Here is a 16,093-nt window from a genome sequence, read left to right on the forward strand (position 1 = left end):
TAATTTTGGCTATGTCCCATTGGGGCCTTTCTAGTCTGAATTTTCATCCTTTTTGGGAAAAAAACTCAGATGTTTTAAATCCTCAATCTTTTCTCTACTTATTAGTAAAAAACAATATAGCAAAACTGCTATACAAAGAACAATAAGAATGTGTATTTAATAAGGCCCTCTGTGGGAAATTCTACAACTAAAATAGAGAACACAAAATTTGGAAGGATAACAGTTAAAATGCACTAAATATAAATGAGCATCAAAATGGCTTTTAACTATCAACATTTAACCAATTTCCTGAAGTTTCTAATTAAAAATTTTCTGGATTAGATAATTAGAAAATATTCACAAATCTTAATATATTCCAATAAATTCATAAATCATAAATTCCATTTTCAAGGAAAAATAATGCTACTACTTTGGGTAATAATGAAAAGCTTATATTCAATACCTAATTTAAAAGTTTTAAAACTTTTAAATTAAAAACTGTGTTTTTAATTGTTTTTCTAAATTTATAAAATAATTGGAATTCTTATTCTAGCCCTGGTTTTATTTTTCTTTTATGTTTCATATAAGTTTTTTTATTTCGTTAAGAGGCTACTACTTTTATTCAAGCTACATATACTTGTTAGTTTAGCCCTAAATCCTGAAGAAACTTATGAATGTTTTCTACCATTGATAGTTTTATTTGAACTTCTATATCTGGGCAATTTCTCAACTACACAAAGACCTTTCTTTAGTACGTGGACTGGATCCTACCTGCTGAGGAGTTTCGTTTGGTAGGCTCGATGTACGGCTTTTAAATGGAGCTGTCCAGGAGACTAAAGCTAGCAGAAAATGGTTTGTAAAATCATCACCATATTCGGGATAGTTGAAGCCACAGTCAAGGGAGATGCCCCCAAAAGGGTGTACAGCACAAGAAGACCTTAGGTTTAATGTGTAGATCCCTTCTTAGCTACCCAGTAAAAATTTTAGAAATTAAAGAATGTACTAGAACATGGCAATATTCTTGCTCATTGATTTCTATCTGAGTTTGAGTCAAAAAGACCGCTGCTATTTCCACAAGCTCCACCTCTAGAACTCTAGAAGGTAAGTGAGAAGCCCCATCAATAGGTCATGTTTATATGTTTGAGGTGAAGCTATCCTACTTCAACCATACCATATTCTTATTGATGTACACATTAGCTTATTATGAAAAGAAGATAATTTTCTCAACCAAGCTGCTGGCTTGGTGCTTTGTTTTTTCCATAGCAAAACAGACAAGAACTGCCAACGTGGAAGAGTAGCCTTTCCTCAATCACTCCAAATGTCACGATGACTACAAACTTACGTTCTTGAATTGGTATATTTTTGCTTAAGAAAATGTAATTTTATGTAAGGATTTGCATCACAGTGTGTGAAGGATTTGTAATATATTAAAATTTTGCTTTTACATGCAAAAAATCATGTTTTTATTAACAGGATTAAATCAAAATGACAGCTGCTCGGTTTGATTGTCAATACTGCACAGCCTCACTTCTTGGGAAGAAATATGTACTAAGGGAAGACAATCCATACTGTGTTTCATGTTATGATCGTATCTTTTCTAACTATTGTGAGGAATGCAAAGAACCAATTGAATCAGATTCCAAGGTAGGTCTCATCTTGCTCAGTTCACAGATGTCCTGGTTGTCAACTGCAGATACATGTTTTAAAATGTCCTTTCTCATTGTTGACTTTCAGTACTGTTTTCCCATTACTGTCTGTAAGGATTGTAAAAGATATCACTAATGAAATCCTAGCTACTACACTTAGCACTATGAAATATGACTTGTGCTTTAATTCTCCCATGATCTTGTACAATATATTTAGGAGGTAAAAATTAAAGAAGTTAAGCTATGTTTCCAAACCTACATAGCTACTTGAAACAACAAGAGTAATAAATAAATACATAAATGATTCAGTCTGTGCCTTACAATTTAAGAATCAGCCTCAGCTGGACATGGTGGTATACATCTGTAACCCCAGTAGTTAGGAGCTTGAAACAGAAGAGGATCCCAAGTTTGAGGCCAGCATTAGCAACTTAGGGAGACCCCTGTTTTAAATTTTTAAAAAAGACCATTATGATGTATGAATACAATGCACCAATAAAAAAAGTAAAAAATAAAAATAAAAAAAAGAGCGCCGGGCGTGGTGGCACATGCTTGTAATCCCCGCGCTTGGGAGGTGGAGACAGGAGGATCACACAGGTTTGAAGCCAGCCATGTGGCTTAAGAGACCCTGTTTCCAAATTTAAAAAAAAGCATAAAATAGGTCTGGGAGTGTAGCTTGGAAGTAGAAGGGTTTCCAGGAACCCCAGTATCATAAAAAAATAAATAAATTAAAACAAAAAAGAAAAGATGGGCAGGAAGTGTGGCTCAGAGGAAGAATGAGCCTGGGTTAAATCCTCAATACCATAAAATAAAAGAATCAGACTAAACTCCAATATGCTTTGGTACCTCTCCTCAGACTGCCAATTCCTCCTACCCTTTTTCCCTCCTCCTCCTCCTCCTCCTCCTCCTCCTCCTCCTCCTCCTCCTCCTCCTCATTTTTATTCTTCATCTGCCTTTGCTTTAATTAGGTGGCGTTATTTCTATACTCATTTGTTTGTTTAGCTAAATCTCAAAGAGTAATGATATATTACAATCTAAAAATTAAAATTCACCCCATGAAGGTGGGAGAGATGTGAGGAAAGAGCACAGAGTTCATTTATTTTCCAGCTCCCTTTAGTCACCTACCAAAAAAACCCCCAGGCTCTAGCTCATAATCACCCCTGAGAGTTTCCTCTCTGTAGATAACAGTATCAATAACAACTTTCCCTCAAGCTAGTAGCACAACCTACTGGTACCCGAGTCCCGTGAGTGTTATTTTGTCTTATAAAATGGCCTTTGTTGCAAACACATTTAATTAACTTTTATTTACTGTCTCGAAGGATCTGTGTTACAAAAACCGGCACTGGCATGAAGAATGCTTCAAGTGCACCAAATGCAACCACTCTTTGGTGGAAAAGCCTTTTGTTGCCAAGGACGAGCGCCTTCTGTGCACAGAGTGCTATTCTAACGAATGTTCCTCCAAGTGCTTCCATTGCAAGAGAACCATCATGCCTGGTAAGACCTCCAGGGAGCTCTGCTTCTAGCAGGAAGCGCAGTGCCTCTCATTAAGCACCAGAATGGGAGGAGTGCTGAGCTTGCAAAGCACTGGGTTTGAGAAGCATATCTCTTGCTCACTCTTGATCTCATTGAATATACTCAAGAAAATAAAAAAATATTGTTCACTTACTTATTATCCAACAGGTAATTTGTGGTGTTCTGTGTGTTCTCATAGAACCTAATTTATAGATATTTTTTAAAGCAGAACCTGGACTCTCAAATAGAGATAAAATTTTATACCAATCACACTAAATGCCCTGCCCTGGGTATAACCAATGGCATTAGAAAGAATGATTTGTCCTTAGAGATTGGAACCAAGCATTGTTTTGTAGCTCTACACAAACTGATGTGAGAGTCAAGCATTATTCTCTCTTAGGGATGACAAGAATCCAGGTAAATCATTCCATTTGGGGCAAGCAATAATTTACTCTAAGTTGGTTCTTTTCTCTCTCCCTATAGGCAGCAGCATGAGAACATGATGCATTCTCTCTTTCAACCAGTCTCCCCTCCTTCTTTCTCATACACATACATGCACACATACATTTTCTTATTACGAATTCAAAGAATTTCAGAGGCCATAACTGTAGACCATAAATCTCAGAAGTTATGCCCTGGATATTCCTAATACCCCTCCAATGACTATTGTGGCTTCATTTATTTAAACCATATGCAGCCATTTAGTCTCCACTTAAAGTACTTTAACTTCTCCAAATCTTCCAGGCAGGGCTTGGATGAGGTTTCGGTGAAAGGGTGATTCACTGTCATCATGGCTAAACTTTATTAACTTTTCCCAAATGGAACTCACAATATACTATTTTCTAAAAGAACATTTTTTCGCCTTCATGTTTAAAATATGCATTTTAAGTAATTTGGTCTGTATTTGCCTCAAGAAAATAGAACTGCTCCTGACTTGTACTAACAGGTTTTTGCTTTTGGATTTCAGGTTCTCGAAAAATGGAATTCAAGGGGAACTACTGGCACGAAACCTGCTTTGTTTGTGAACATTGCCGACAGCCAATAGGAACAAAGCCTTTGATCTCCAAAGAGAGTGGAAATTATTGTGTGCCATGCTTTGAGAAAGAGTTTGCTCATTACTGCAACTTTTGTAAGAAGGTAATTATCTAAAGAGGATGAGGTTTGTGGAACCTTCCAGACCATTGCTTTTTACCTACATCATATGTTTGGAATGAATCGACGCTGTTCTGATATATCTGCCTAGCACATTAATGTTAGTTTTTAATACCAACTTGCCCCAAACCACTCTCTGTCATAATGAGGATGACAATCTATTTATATCAGCCATAAAATTTCACTCATAACATGAACTTCATTTTCCAAACATTCCAAGTGATTTGGTATTCTGGTTTCATTCGCTATATTTCTATGAGAGTTTATATATTCTGGGAGAGAGTACATTTCTTTGAATACAAAATATTTCCTAGAAAATAATTTTGATCTTTTCAGTGTTAACTGTTTCAGAGAAATATGAATTTGCCTCCCAGAATGACTAAAGAACCAAGTTAAATAGGTGTTTACCACCTCATTTTATGGTTTTGTTTTGTGTGTATGTGGGGGGTGGGGTCTGGGGATGGAACCCAGGGGCATTCGACCATCCGAGCCCTATTTCTTATTCTTTATTTTGAAACCGGGTCTCACTGAGTTGCAGAGGGCCTGGCTAAGTAGCTGAGGCTGTCTGTGAACCGTGATCCTCCGGTCTCAGCCTCCCGAATGCTGGGATTACAAGCGTGAGCCACCACGCCCGGCTTCATTTTATGTTCCAGCAATGTAGATGTCTTCTTGGTTTGATGCTTCTGCATTTTCAAGGCGTGGGTTGGTAGGATTAAGAGAGCAAGGAGCTCCTGAGGAAAATTCACTAACATAAAGACACCAAGAAGACTAATAATAGAACTTCCTTCACTTCAGGCTCCAAAGTAACATTCAGGACCTTCTTTGACTGTGTTTCCCATTCAAAGCATGTTTTCCATTAGGAAAAAAAAAATAGTTTTTAGAAGTAAGCTTTGTGCGATTCATTCTAATCCTCTAAGCTTCTATGTGAAAAGTGGCTCATGTCTATCATCTTGATGAAGCCTGTCTCTATTTCATTGTATATATTTAAGTTCTTAAAAAAGCCTCGACACAGGAGGCATTATAAGTTTAAATTGATGCTATAACTCGTGATGAGAAAACTGAATCATGAAAGCACATTGGGTCAGTACAATATTTCTGCCACACTTTTTTCTATGTGCTACTTTGGTAACTTTCTTAAGGCCATTGTATATCTGCATCTGAACAGCTGGAAGTTTCATTACCACAGGTGTTCATATGCATACATGTACAGTAACCTTCTACATGTATTAACAATACCAATAGTACATTTATATTAAAAATATGCACTTTATAATTACTAAATTACACTATAATGATGGCTGAGGATTACAATGGATAGTAACATGACATGAAATCATCTAATATCTAAGCACCTCCATCAAAAGCAGTCAGACTTTTTGATCTTACGACTGATAAAGCTTCATTGAATTGTCACCATCCGGGCGTGGTGGAGCACGCTTGTAATCTCTGCGCTTGGGAGGTGGAGACAGGAGGATCACGCAGGTTTGAGGCCAGCCTCGCTGGCTTGAGACCCTGTTTCCAAATAAAAAATAGTATAAAATAGGTCTGGGAGTGTAGCCCGGAGTTAGAAGGGCTTCCAGGAACCCCAGTACCACCAAAAATAAAAAAAATTGAGTAATTGAAGTCAGAATATTACAAGGATATATGCATATCCATGTTAGCAGCACAAATCACAAGAGCCAAACTATAAAACCATTATCAACAGATAAATGTGTTATTGTATGGCTTATACATGCAGTGAAATTATACTCAGCCATAGGAAATATTTTCAGGAAAATGATGGAATTAGAGAATATTATGCTAAGTAAGATTAGCCGGTCTCAGAAAGTGAAGGCTCATGTCTTTTCATTAATAGAGAGAAACTCGGAAAGGAAAGGGACAAAGGAGGGAAGGCACTAGTAGAATAGGGGAAGGAGATTTGGAGAGAGAAATGGGAAGGTGAAAGGGAAAACTTAATAAAGGAAACACCAAATAATGCTGTGCCCATCTATATGAAGTTATCAATACTGACTTCTTTTCTCTTCTTTTCTTTTCTCTTCTTTTTTCCTTTCTTTTCTTCTTTTGTACTGAAGATTGAACCCAGAGACATTCTACCTCCAAGCTATACCTCCAGCCTTTATTTTATTTTTTAGTTTTTGAAACAGGGTTTTGCTGGGTTGCTGAGAGTCCTGCTACATTGCCAAGGCTGTTCTTGAACCTGTGATCCACCTGTCTCAGCCTCCCAAGTACTAGGATTGCAGGCATATGTCACCACGCCTGGCACTAATTTCAGTATTATATATAGGGAGGGGGAGAAAGTGGGGAGGAGTCCAGAGAGAAACACACCAAGCGCTGTTTGCATTTATATTTCTATCGCAGTGCACCTCATGATGATGAGTAATTAAATACATCAATGTAAAAATAGACTCTGGAAATAAAATAAGTAGGTTTATCTTGCTGTTTTGAGAGACAACTAAATAGTCAGACTTGAGCTGAAATATTAAGGAAAGTTGTGGGAATTATTTTAAAATCTACTAGACACAATATAAACTTCCTTTCAAATGTTGCTACAGACTCAAGACTGGAACTTCTCTAGTGAATCAGTACTGAGCACAGTCTGGGACAAAGTGCTGATGTTTCCCAGGTTATATGAGCCTGTGACTATATTTAGAATATCACTTGAAGTCATCAAATATTTATATGTTTACATTGGGTAGTACACAGATCATGGCCTACCAGATTATTTTCTTTTTAACTTTTAAAGCCATGAGCTCCTTGAGGAATGCTGGATATAAATAATTTTTTGTTGTTGTTATTGTTTTTGGTTCTTTTCTTTCTTTCTTTCTTTCTTTCTTTCTTTCTTTCTTTCTTTCTTCCTTCCTTCCTTCCTCCTTCTTCCTTTCTTTCTTTTTCTTTCTTTTTTTATTTTTTGAAATCAGGGGCATTCTACCTCCGAGCTACACCCTATTCCTATTTTTTATTCTTTATTTTTGAGACAGGGTCTCACTAAGTTGCAAAGGGCCTCACTAAGAAGCTGAATCTTTCTGCAAACCTATGATCTTCCTGTCTCAGCCTCCCAAGTACTTGGATTACAATTGTACATCACCATGCCTGGCTAGATATAAATGTTTTGATCGAAGCTGAAGAAAAACATTTTTTTTCAACCCAAACCAAATACCATAGATTTTAGATTTTTTAAAAACCAAGTTACTTGACAATCAAGCCCTTAAACTTTTTTTTTACAGATCTTACTTTGTTACACTAAAATTTATGTTATACCAAAAAGCAAGTGACCTTAAGCGGCAAAAGCTTCTAATTCAAATTCCTCAGAGTTCAAATAGAGTTAAATCTATTCTTCAGTTCTTCATCTATCGTCTACTGCATGTAAAATTATGATTGCCTCCACTTTGGCAGAGAAGAAACTTATTCTAAATTCTGAGATCAGCCAGTGGCCAAAACCAACCGTGGATACCAGGCTTCATCTCAGCCTACTCATGTCTTCAAAAGGAATATAATCACAAGAAAATGATTTTTAATGTTCCAAGAGTTTCTTCTTCCTAATTAAACAGACCTTGGTATATATATCACATTTTATTTTGCTGTGAATATATTTTCTGAGTCTCAAGTCTTTTAAGCACAGCCTGCTAATCATTTGACCAAAGGAATCAAAGTGATCACGATTTCTGCTGTGCCTGCTGTGAGGCGTTTGAAGTCAGTGGGGGGGGGGGCGTTACATTTAAATTACTTTACTTCACTCTGGCCATGTGGCTTCCATTTGCTTATTCAGAATAGTATACATTTTTACTCTAGGAAAAATAACTTCTATGGCAAATATCTTTAATTTCTGACATATTTGCTATAAAACTAAAAGCAATCTTAGAATATTTCCCCAAATATATGATAAACAAATAAAATTTTTGAGTTTGTCAACAATAAGTGAATTAAAGTAAGCCGGGCATGGTGGCACACGCTTGTAATCCCAGCACTCAGGAGGCTGAGGCAGGAGGATCGCGGTTAGCAGACAGCCTCAGCTACTTATTGAGGCCCTTTGCAACTCATTAAAACCTGGTTTTAAAATAAAGAATAAAAAATAGGGCTGGGGGTGCACCTCTGAGATAGAATTCCCCTGGGTTCCATCCCCAGTACCGCAAAAATAGTGACTTAAAGTAGGCTCTACATTTTTAATATTTGTATGTGCATATATGAATGTATCACTATGAATCGCACTATCGTGTAATTACAATGCACCAATAAAAAATAAAAGTACTATCAAAAGCCAGGCACATGGTACACACCTGTAACCCAAGTGCTTGAGACCTGTAATCCAAGTTTTGCGGTTCGTGCACAGTAACTTCACGAAACCATGTTTCAAAATAAAAATAAATAATAAAAAAGGCTGGGCGTTTATCTCAGAGGTAGAACATTTCTGAGTTCAACCTCCCTTCTCCTCGAAAAAAAAGTCCTGAAATGGTTTGACATGTAATGACCCCCTCACTCATTGCCCTTGTGATCCTTTGACAGGTGATAAGCTCTGGCGGGATAACATTTCGTGACCAGCTTTGGCATAAGGAGTGTTTTCTGTGTAGTGGCTGTAGGAAGGAGCTCTGTGAAGAGGAATTTGTGTCCAGGGATGATTATCCATTCTGCATGGACTGTTACAAGCATCTTTATGCCAAAAAGTGTGCAGCCTGTACCCAACCCATTACTGGTAAGTTCTTTGGTTCAAAATGGTTCTACTATAGGACAGTTATAGCTATATAAAATTAAAAAATACCTAACTAACTGAGGAAATGCAAGCAAAAATATAAATCTTTCCTTTATGTTTCTTTTTGAGATAAACACAAGTGAGTACCAATTTATAAATTTAGATATTACATGGACCTTTTAAGGGAGAAGACAGGGTATAATTTGATATCTATACTCTGCAAAAAGTTAGTATATACTAAACCTAATGTTAGAGATTCTAACTCCTAATTCAAGGAAAGAGGAGATGAGGATGAGCTTAGTGGTCAGAGAAGATCTTAATAAGGAGCCCTGACTTGTGTCTCATTAAAGATGTGAGTAGGAGACAGGGGTACGAATAAATCAGAAACTTGCTTAATTTCAAACAAGGGCATAGCCAACTTAAAATACAAAAAGATTTTAATTAGGTGCAACTATTCTATAGAATATCCGAAGCTGTAATGATTAGGGTAGCATTACCCTAATGTAAGGAATGAATTAAACTTCATTTTAACATGCTTCTAGCAAAAAGATTACTCTTTTCTCTCTTTTTACTTGGAAACAGTTTAAATTATAAATTGACAAAATAAAATATAGCATTTTACTGAAGAAAGAAAATACATGAGGCAGGATTTGAAAAATGACATAAATTGTAAATTGATCCACATTTAATGAGTTTTCAAGGTTTTAAAAATGCATTATATTTTCCTCAGAGCCATCTCCAAATGCTAATCCTATACAAAAGAAACTGAAGCCAGCATGATGCTTGAGAATCCCAGCAGCTATTCTTCCAAGCAATTTATCGTCACTTAATAATGTGACAGAACTGTATTTGTACTCTCCATTCTTAGTATTTTTAGGCCATATTTTATTTTTTCTAATTCAGGTTATATACCAGAGAATGAACAACTATGCAATCTCTTTTTTTCTTATATCTTCAAATAACTATAACAAAGTAAGAGTTGAATCTTTTGCATCTTTGAAAGAAGGGAAAGCATTTCACAGCAATGCAGGCTTTCACCTACTTGCAAAGGGAGGGAGCAAGTCACTTGATAAAGCGTGGTCCTATTTGCCTATCCAGAGGTACCACATTTTTTTCCAGAATCTCACACTGGCTATAGGCTATAGCTGGCCAGCAGACAAATTTTGTTTGGCCTGCACACATTAAAAAAAAAAAAAAGGACTAACATAAAATCCTTCTTTGCAGCCAAAAGCAAAGGAACAGCTTGCCACAGGCAAGTGGGCTGCCTTCACATTCCCTAAGCAGGGTCATGGTCTGATGGAGCTGAGCAGCTACCCTGTTGGTGGAGGGAGGGGAGGGCACCCTCTCTGTTCCTCACATCCTGGCTCCATCTTTCAGCTACTTTACCTCCTTGGCTTGTGCAAGGACTTTCATTAACAATCCCAGACTACTGAGCTGCAGAGCTTGTGCTCCTAACCACCCTGCTTTCCAGCTTTCTAAACTGTCAGCAGCACCTGACATAAACCATCAAGGAATAGAACACCATCTCCACCACTTTTAATTAGAAAGTGGAACTTGTAGAAGCTCTGAAATCTCCTTAGAAACATGTGCAATCACATTTTATTTTAATCTTTCCTTGAATTGGGCTAGAAAAAAAAAAGGCATTCCAGTGAGGAAATTAAGTAACTCGAAATGAGTTGCACAGCTTTCTGTGGACTCACACAGCTAACAATGATCTCAGAGAACCTACAGAAGCCCTGCACTTCATGATTTTCAATTCTGGTACATCATAGATATACATCTAAGTGATTTTTCTAGTGATTTGTTACAGATAAGTCACTGAGTCCAGCTTTTTAAAGTTCAGACAGAAAAATAGCAGTGTTTCACACAAAAACATACAGATGATCAAAAGCAAAAGCTCACAAACAAAAGTAAAAGTAAAACTAGTATGTGATTATGCATTTAATTTAAAATAGTCTAAGGAAAATTCTAATAATCATTTTAAATTATTTTATTAGTGCCTTGTAGTACACATCATAGTGAGGTTCAGTGTGATCAAACCATACATGCAAAAGTTGAGATAGAAGGATTGGGCAGGTTCGAAGCCAGCCTCAGCTACTTGGTGGGTGAGGCTCTTTGCAACTCAGTGAGACCCTCTTTCAAAATAAAGAATAAAAAATAGGGATGTGGTGTCACTCAGAGGTAGACCGCCCCTGGGTTCCATCCCCAGTACTGCAATAACATGCACACACACACTTCCAGTTCATTTTGCTATATCTTGATCTAATTGTATATATTGTATTTTTCTGGAAATAATGATCCTTTAAATTGTATCCATTTGAATTAAAATACCTTATGAACATACTTGGTTCTACCTTATATTTATCTTTAGAAATTTAGGCATTCATGTCTGTCACCTTAAGAAACTATATATTCTTGGTCAAAAAATATATAATTTCAATTAGAGAGAAGGAATAAGTTTGGAATACGTAAATAATAAGATCTATTGTACAACATAGTTAATACAGTTAATAACCATGTGTTTTATATTGATTAAAGAGCTGATTTTAAACAGTTCTCACTACAATACAATGATATGCAGGAGGTAATACATATGTTAAAAGAGCTTGATATAGTCATTCCACAATGTATAGATATTTTAGGACATCATGTTTTAGAGCATAAAAATACAATTTTATTTGTCAATTAAACCTTAATTAATTTTAAAGAAATAGCCTGTTAGAATATTTTCAGAATATTGTTTTATGTTTACTTACTACATCTATATATAAATCATCAGGTGCAATGTTTTAATATCATTACAATGAACTTGCATCTGTTAGACAAACTCCAGATGTAACTACAATTTTGTGTCTTTTGTTAAGGAGGGATTAAACTCTCAAAACTCTTCAGGATAGCCGGGCGTGGTGGCGCACGCTTGTAAGCCCCGCGCTTGGGAGGCGGAGACAGGAGGATCGCGCAGGTTCGAAGCCAGCCCTGGGCTGGCTTAGGAGACCCTGTTTCCAAATTAAAAAAAAAATGTAAAAATAGGTCTGGGAGTGGAGCCCGGAGGTAGAAGGGCTTTCAGGAACCCCAGTACCACCAAAAAAAAAAAAACAAAACTCTTCAGGATAAAAGAAGGAGGATGATACAATAAAAAGTGTTCTGAATTTGGGAGTAAAACCTTGAACTTGCCTTTGCCCTGGCCACTGTGTGACTCTGGGTAAATGACCCATCTCTGGAGGCCCTTATTTGCCATATTTGCAAAATACAGAGTTAAAAAGGATTACATGTTATTTTTTTATTTCTGTTTACTTAGAGGAAAAGGAGTTTCACATGTTGTAGTTTCTTCAGAGAGAAAGAGAGAAAGATGGGTAATGTTCCTGGTTATGTTCTTTACAAAAGATAAAGTCAAAAATTAAATTGCTGAGGCTAATAATATAGTTTCTAAAGCCAGACTGTCTGGTTTTGAATCAGATCTACCACTTACTGTCTGGGTGACCTCAAGTAGATAGCTGAAATTCTCTATCAGTTTTTGTCTACAATTGGAAGATGATGCTAATGCCTTCCTTCATTAAGGTAGGATGAGGATGGTATGGGGTGGTACACATAAGAGCTGTGAATGGTGACTGGCACATATTCAAGGGTTTAGCAAATACCACGACATATGCTATTGACTTCTTAGGAACAAAGTCAGATAAAACAGGCGCCAGAGACCAGTTATCTGAATGACATTCTGACTGAAAGTGACCATAATGAGCTAAAGAAGTAAATATTTTTTTCCAAATTTGGAAGCTGACAGATGCTTTGATTTCTTTCTTCTTTGTAAACTTTAGAATTACTTTTGCATCTGTCACTTGTACAAGGCTTACTAATAAAATCAAGAACACTCCATAAGTATCAAACTGCTAGACATAAAATTAGTTTTATAAATAAAGACGATTTATGTATATATAGAACTTGACTCCTGCAATCAGCTTATTAATGCTTCAGATAGCTTTAGGTAATTAATTAGTTAACTACTGAGTTACTCTTATTGTAAAGTAATCATGACAACAGCCTAGATAAATAAGCTAAAATTTAATCAAGGAAAGAAAGTAGGAATTTGATGCAAATTTCTCTATTAACTACTAAACTCCATATGAAGACATCAAATAAGTTTTTTAGAATGGAAACAAAAGTTCATTACCTTATTCATGGAGTATATCTGAAATAACATGCTTATTCATCCATTTTGTTTTGCCATCACAAATTGAGCATTTTGAAATTATTCATAAATCAGAATATTAATTAATGTAACTTCACTCCATGGATGACAATCAAGCCACAAAAAGTCCATAGAACTGAGATCATTTGGAGAAAACTTGTCAAATAAATAGATCCAACTTAGTTAATCCCAACCTTTTCTCAGTTTTTTGAAATTTGCTCCTTCTCTACAACATCTCAAAACAATTTCTTACACTGAACCCTAGAATCATATTAGGGAGTCTGAGACCAGAGTGTCACTAAAGATTCAAATTCTACTGTCTTTTAAAAAATAACTATAGTTCAAGTGAGATCCAAGTTAAGTGCCAGAAGCTAATGAAACACTTTTTAAGAATTCATCTCTTGGGACTAGGGGTGGGAGGTAATTTAGTGGTAGTTTTTGCCTGGCATGTGTGAGGCCCTGGGTTCTTTCTCTAGCATGAAAAGAAAGAAGAAAGGCAGGCAGGCAGGCAGGCAGGCAGGCAGGCAAGAAGGAAGGAAGGAAGGAAGGAAGGAAGGAAGGAAGGAAGGAAGGAAGGAAGGAAGGAAGGAAGGAAGGAAGGAAGGAAGGGAAGGAAAAGATTAATGCTCTGGATAAAGTGGCTGCTATGGTTGGATCTTGCAACCCTAAACTGAAGGTGTCTTTTGGCAAAACATTAAGATTATCATGTTAAGAGACTCTCAGAAGAAAGAAAAAACAATCTTGAGTTGCACGACATTGCTTCAAATTCCCGGTCATTACAATAAACATCTTTCCAAAAAATAGATACCTGTATCAGAAGATGAAACTCTCTATTTGTGTCTCAAATCACAAGATGACCAAAGGACTTAATGTAAGAAAACTAATCATGGAAGTATGAAGGAAAAAATGGGAACTAAAGTCAATAAAACACCCCCGGACAGCAGGCTAGGATGTGCACACTTATTGCATTATATCTTCATTTCGCAGCAAAGAAATTGGGTCTCACAGGCAAAAAGGGGGAAGATATTCATTGTTAGGTACCTCTGACTTCAAAGCCTGTACTTTCTTCCCCCTGCACTATACTTCCTTACCTGTCTTAGGCAATTCCTATCTGTTTCCAGATTCTACTTCCCACTGTAGATTATGGCAGCATTTGGCTGGCAGTCTTGTTGGGTCACTTGGACAAAACTTGACCCCCATTCCCAGCAGGATCTAGGGCCAGCAAACCAGTGTTGGGGTTTTTGGAGTTACCCCCTCTAGACTGTCTCTCTCACTGATCTATCCTCAGTTCTTAGGAGAGCCTATGATAGAATCTCCATCTATTTATTGCAAATGACTACTCTTGTTTTCCAATTTCTTTGCAGGTCTCAGAGGTGCCAAGTTTATCTGCTTTCAAGACCGCCAGTGGCACAGCGAGTGCTTTAACTGCGGGAAGTGCTCCATCTCTTTGGTGGGAGAAGGTTTCCTGACCCAGAACATGGAAATCTTCTGCCGCAAATGTGGCTCTGGGGTGAACATTGACGCCTAGAAGGAAATGGTCTTTCCCACCTAAAATCCATGTTGCCTTTGTTCTCACTAAATCCAGAACACAGTTTCAGTAGTATTTTTTTTAATTTACGTCTTAGAAAATGATTTTACACATGTTATGATTTAACTGTACAATAAGAGCACAAAAAAGCACAGTCTAACAGAAATGAATATACGCTAAATCACAAAGTCACCTCTCCTTAAAAAATCCTGCACTTTGCTATTAGAAAAATAGGAAAAGCCAAGCATGGTGGTGCATGCTTATAATATCAGTCTTGGGAGGCTGAGACACAAGGATTGCAGGCTTGAGGCCAGCAACTTAGTGATACCCTCAACAACTTAGCACTAACCTGTTTAAAACACACACACACACACACACACACACACACACACACACACACACGCACACTAAAAAAATGAAATGGGCTGGGGGTGCTGTTTCAAGGCAGAAGGCCCTGAATTCAATCTCTAGTACCAACAGAAGAGTAAACATAAAAAATTTCTTTGTAAACAAGTATACAACTTATGTTACCTAGAAATTATGAGTGTTGTTACTGAAGAAAGTTCCTTTAAAGGTGCATATTTATTAGAAAGAATAGTGGTGTTAAATAATTCTTGTATTTCTCATGTGTACTGACTTTGGAGTTTGAGTAAAGCTGCAGTCCCCCATTGTATAATGTGTATCCACTGCTTCCACACCTGTGGTCCTCATGTTTCATTGGTGGAATTTGAGAACAGTGGAGTCCATGGCTCTCATAACTTATAACTCTCATACCTATAAAAGGGGATCATTTCCACTTAAGGATAGTCAAAGCATGATTTTCAACACATTTTGTATTAATTGTGTTTTTAAAGCCCACAAATATTTTTCTACACGCTTATAGATTCCAAGAAGTAGACATCTGTTCTTTTGAGTGAAGCTAACCAGAATAATCATTGTCCCCAAGGCAAAACTTCAAAGTAAATAGATCATTAATTCATCACTTGTGGAAGTGAATTTTAGGGAAGCGACTGAGTGTTGCAACATGACTTTCATCCAGACACCGAAACAAGTATTAGAATGCATAATTAGCTCTTCTAAAAATCACATAGATGATTAATGGACAGACAAAAAAAAAAGTGGGCTCTAAAGAAATCTAAGTTAAAATAAGAAATGAAAAAGAATAATTCAGTGCTGATAATTCAAGCCCTGCAAAGAAGCACAGTAGAGTAATACAGGCCATAGATGGGCCCTCCACTCCTGTGCCGCCCAAGCCAGCCAGGAGCTGCATCTCCAGCCCTCAGAACCACTCTCCAAATAAGCAGTATCTAATAGGCCACAAAGGAAGCAATTCCTCGTGGAAAGGAAGCCTTAGCAAAAAGTCTATCCCCCTTCATTTATCTTTATTATATGCTAACTGTTAATGACCC

General features: G+C 36.9%; 1 protein-coding gene across 1 annotated transcript; it reads left to right on the plus strand.

Moving 5' to 3' along the window:
• Positions 1 to 1,464: 1,464 nt before the first annotated feature.
• FHL5 (four and a half LIM domains 5) lies at positions 1,465 to 14,684 on the plus strand (the record flags this gene model as incomplete). Its single annotated transcript, XM_080699705.1, has 5 exons — positions 1,465 to 1,623; positions 2,942 to 3,116; positions 4,102 to 4,271; positions 8,787 to 8,973; positions 14,521 to 14,684. The coding sequence occupies 5 exons, from the start codon at positions 1,465 to 1,467 to the stop codon at positions 14,682 to 14,684; spliced, it is 855 nt and encodes a 284-aa protein (XP_080555831.1).
• Positions 14,685 to 16,093: the final 1,409 nt, after the last annotated feature.

The sequence above is a fragment of the Muscardinus avellanarius genome (genome assembly GCF_963383645.1).
Source record: "Muscardinus avellanarius genome assembly, chromosome: 8".
Classification (NCBI taxonomy): domain Eukaryota; kingdom Metazoa; phylum Chordata; class Mammalia; order Rodentia; family Gliridae; genus Muscardinus; species Muscardinus avellanarius.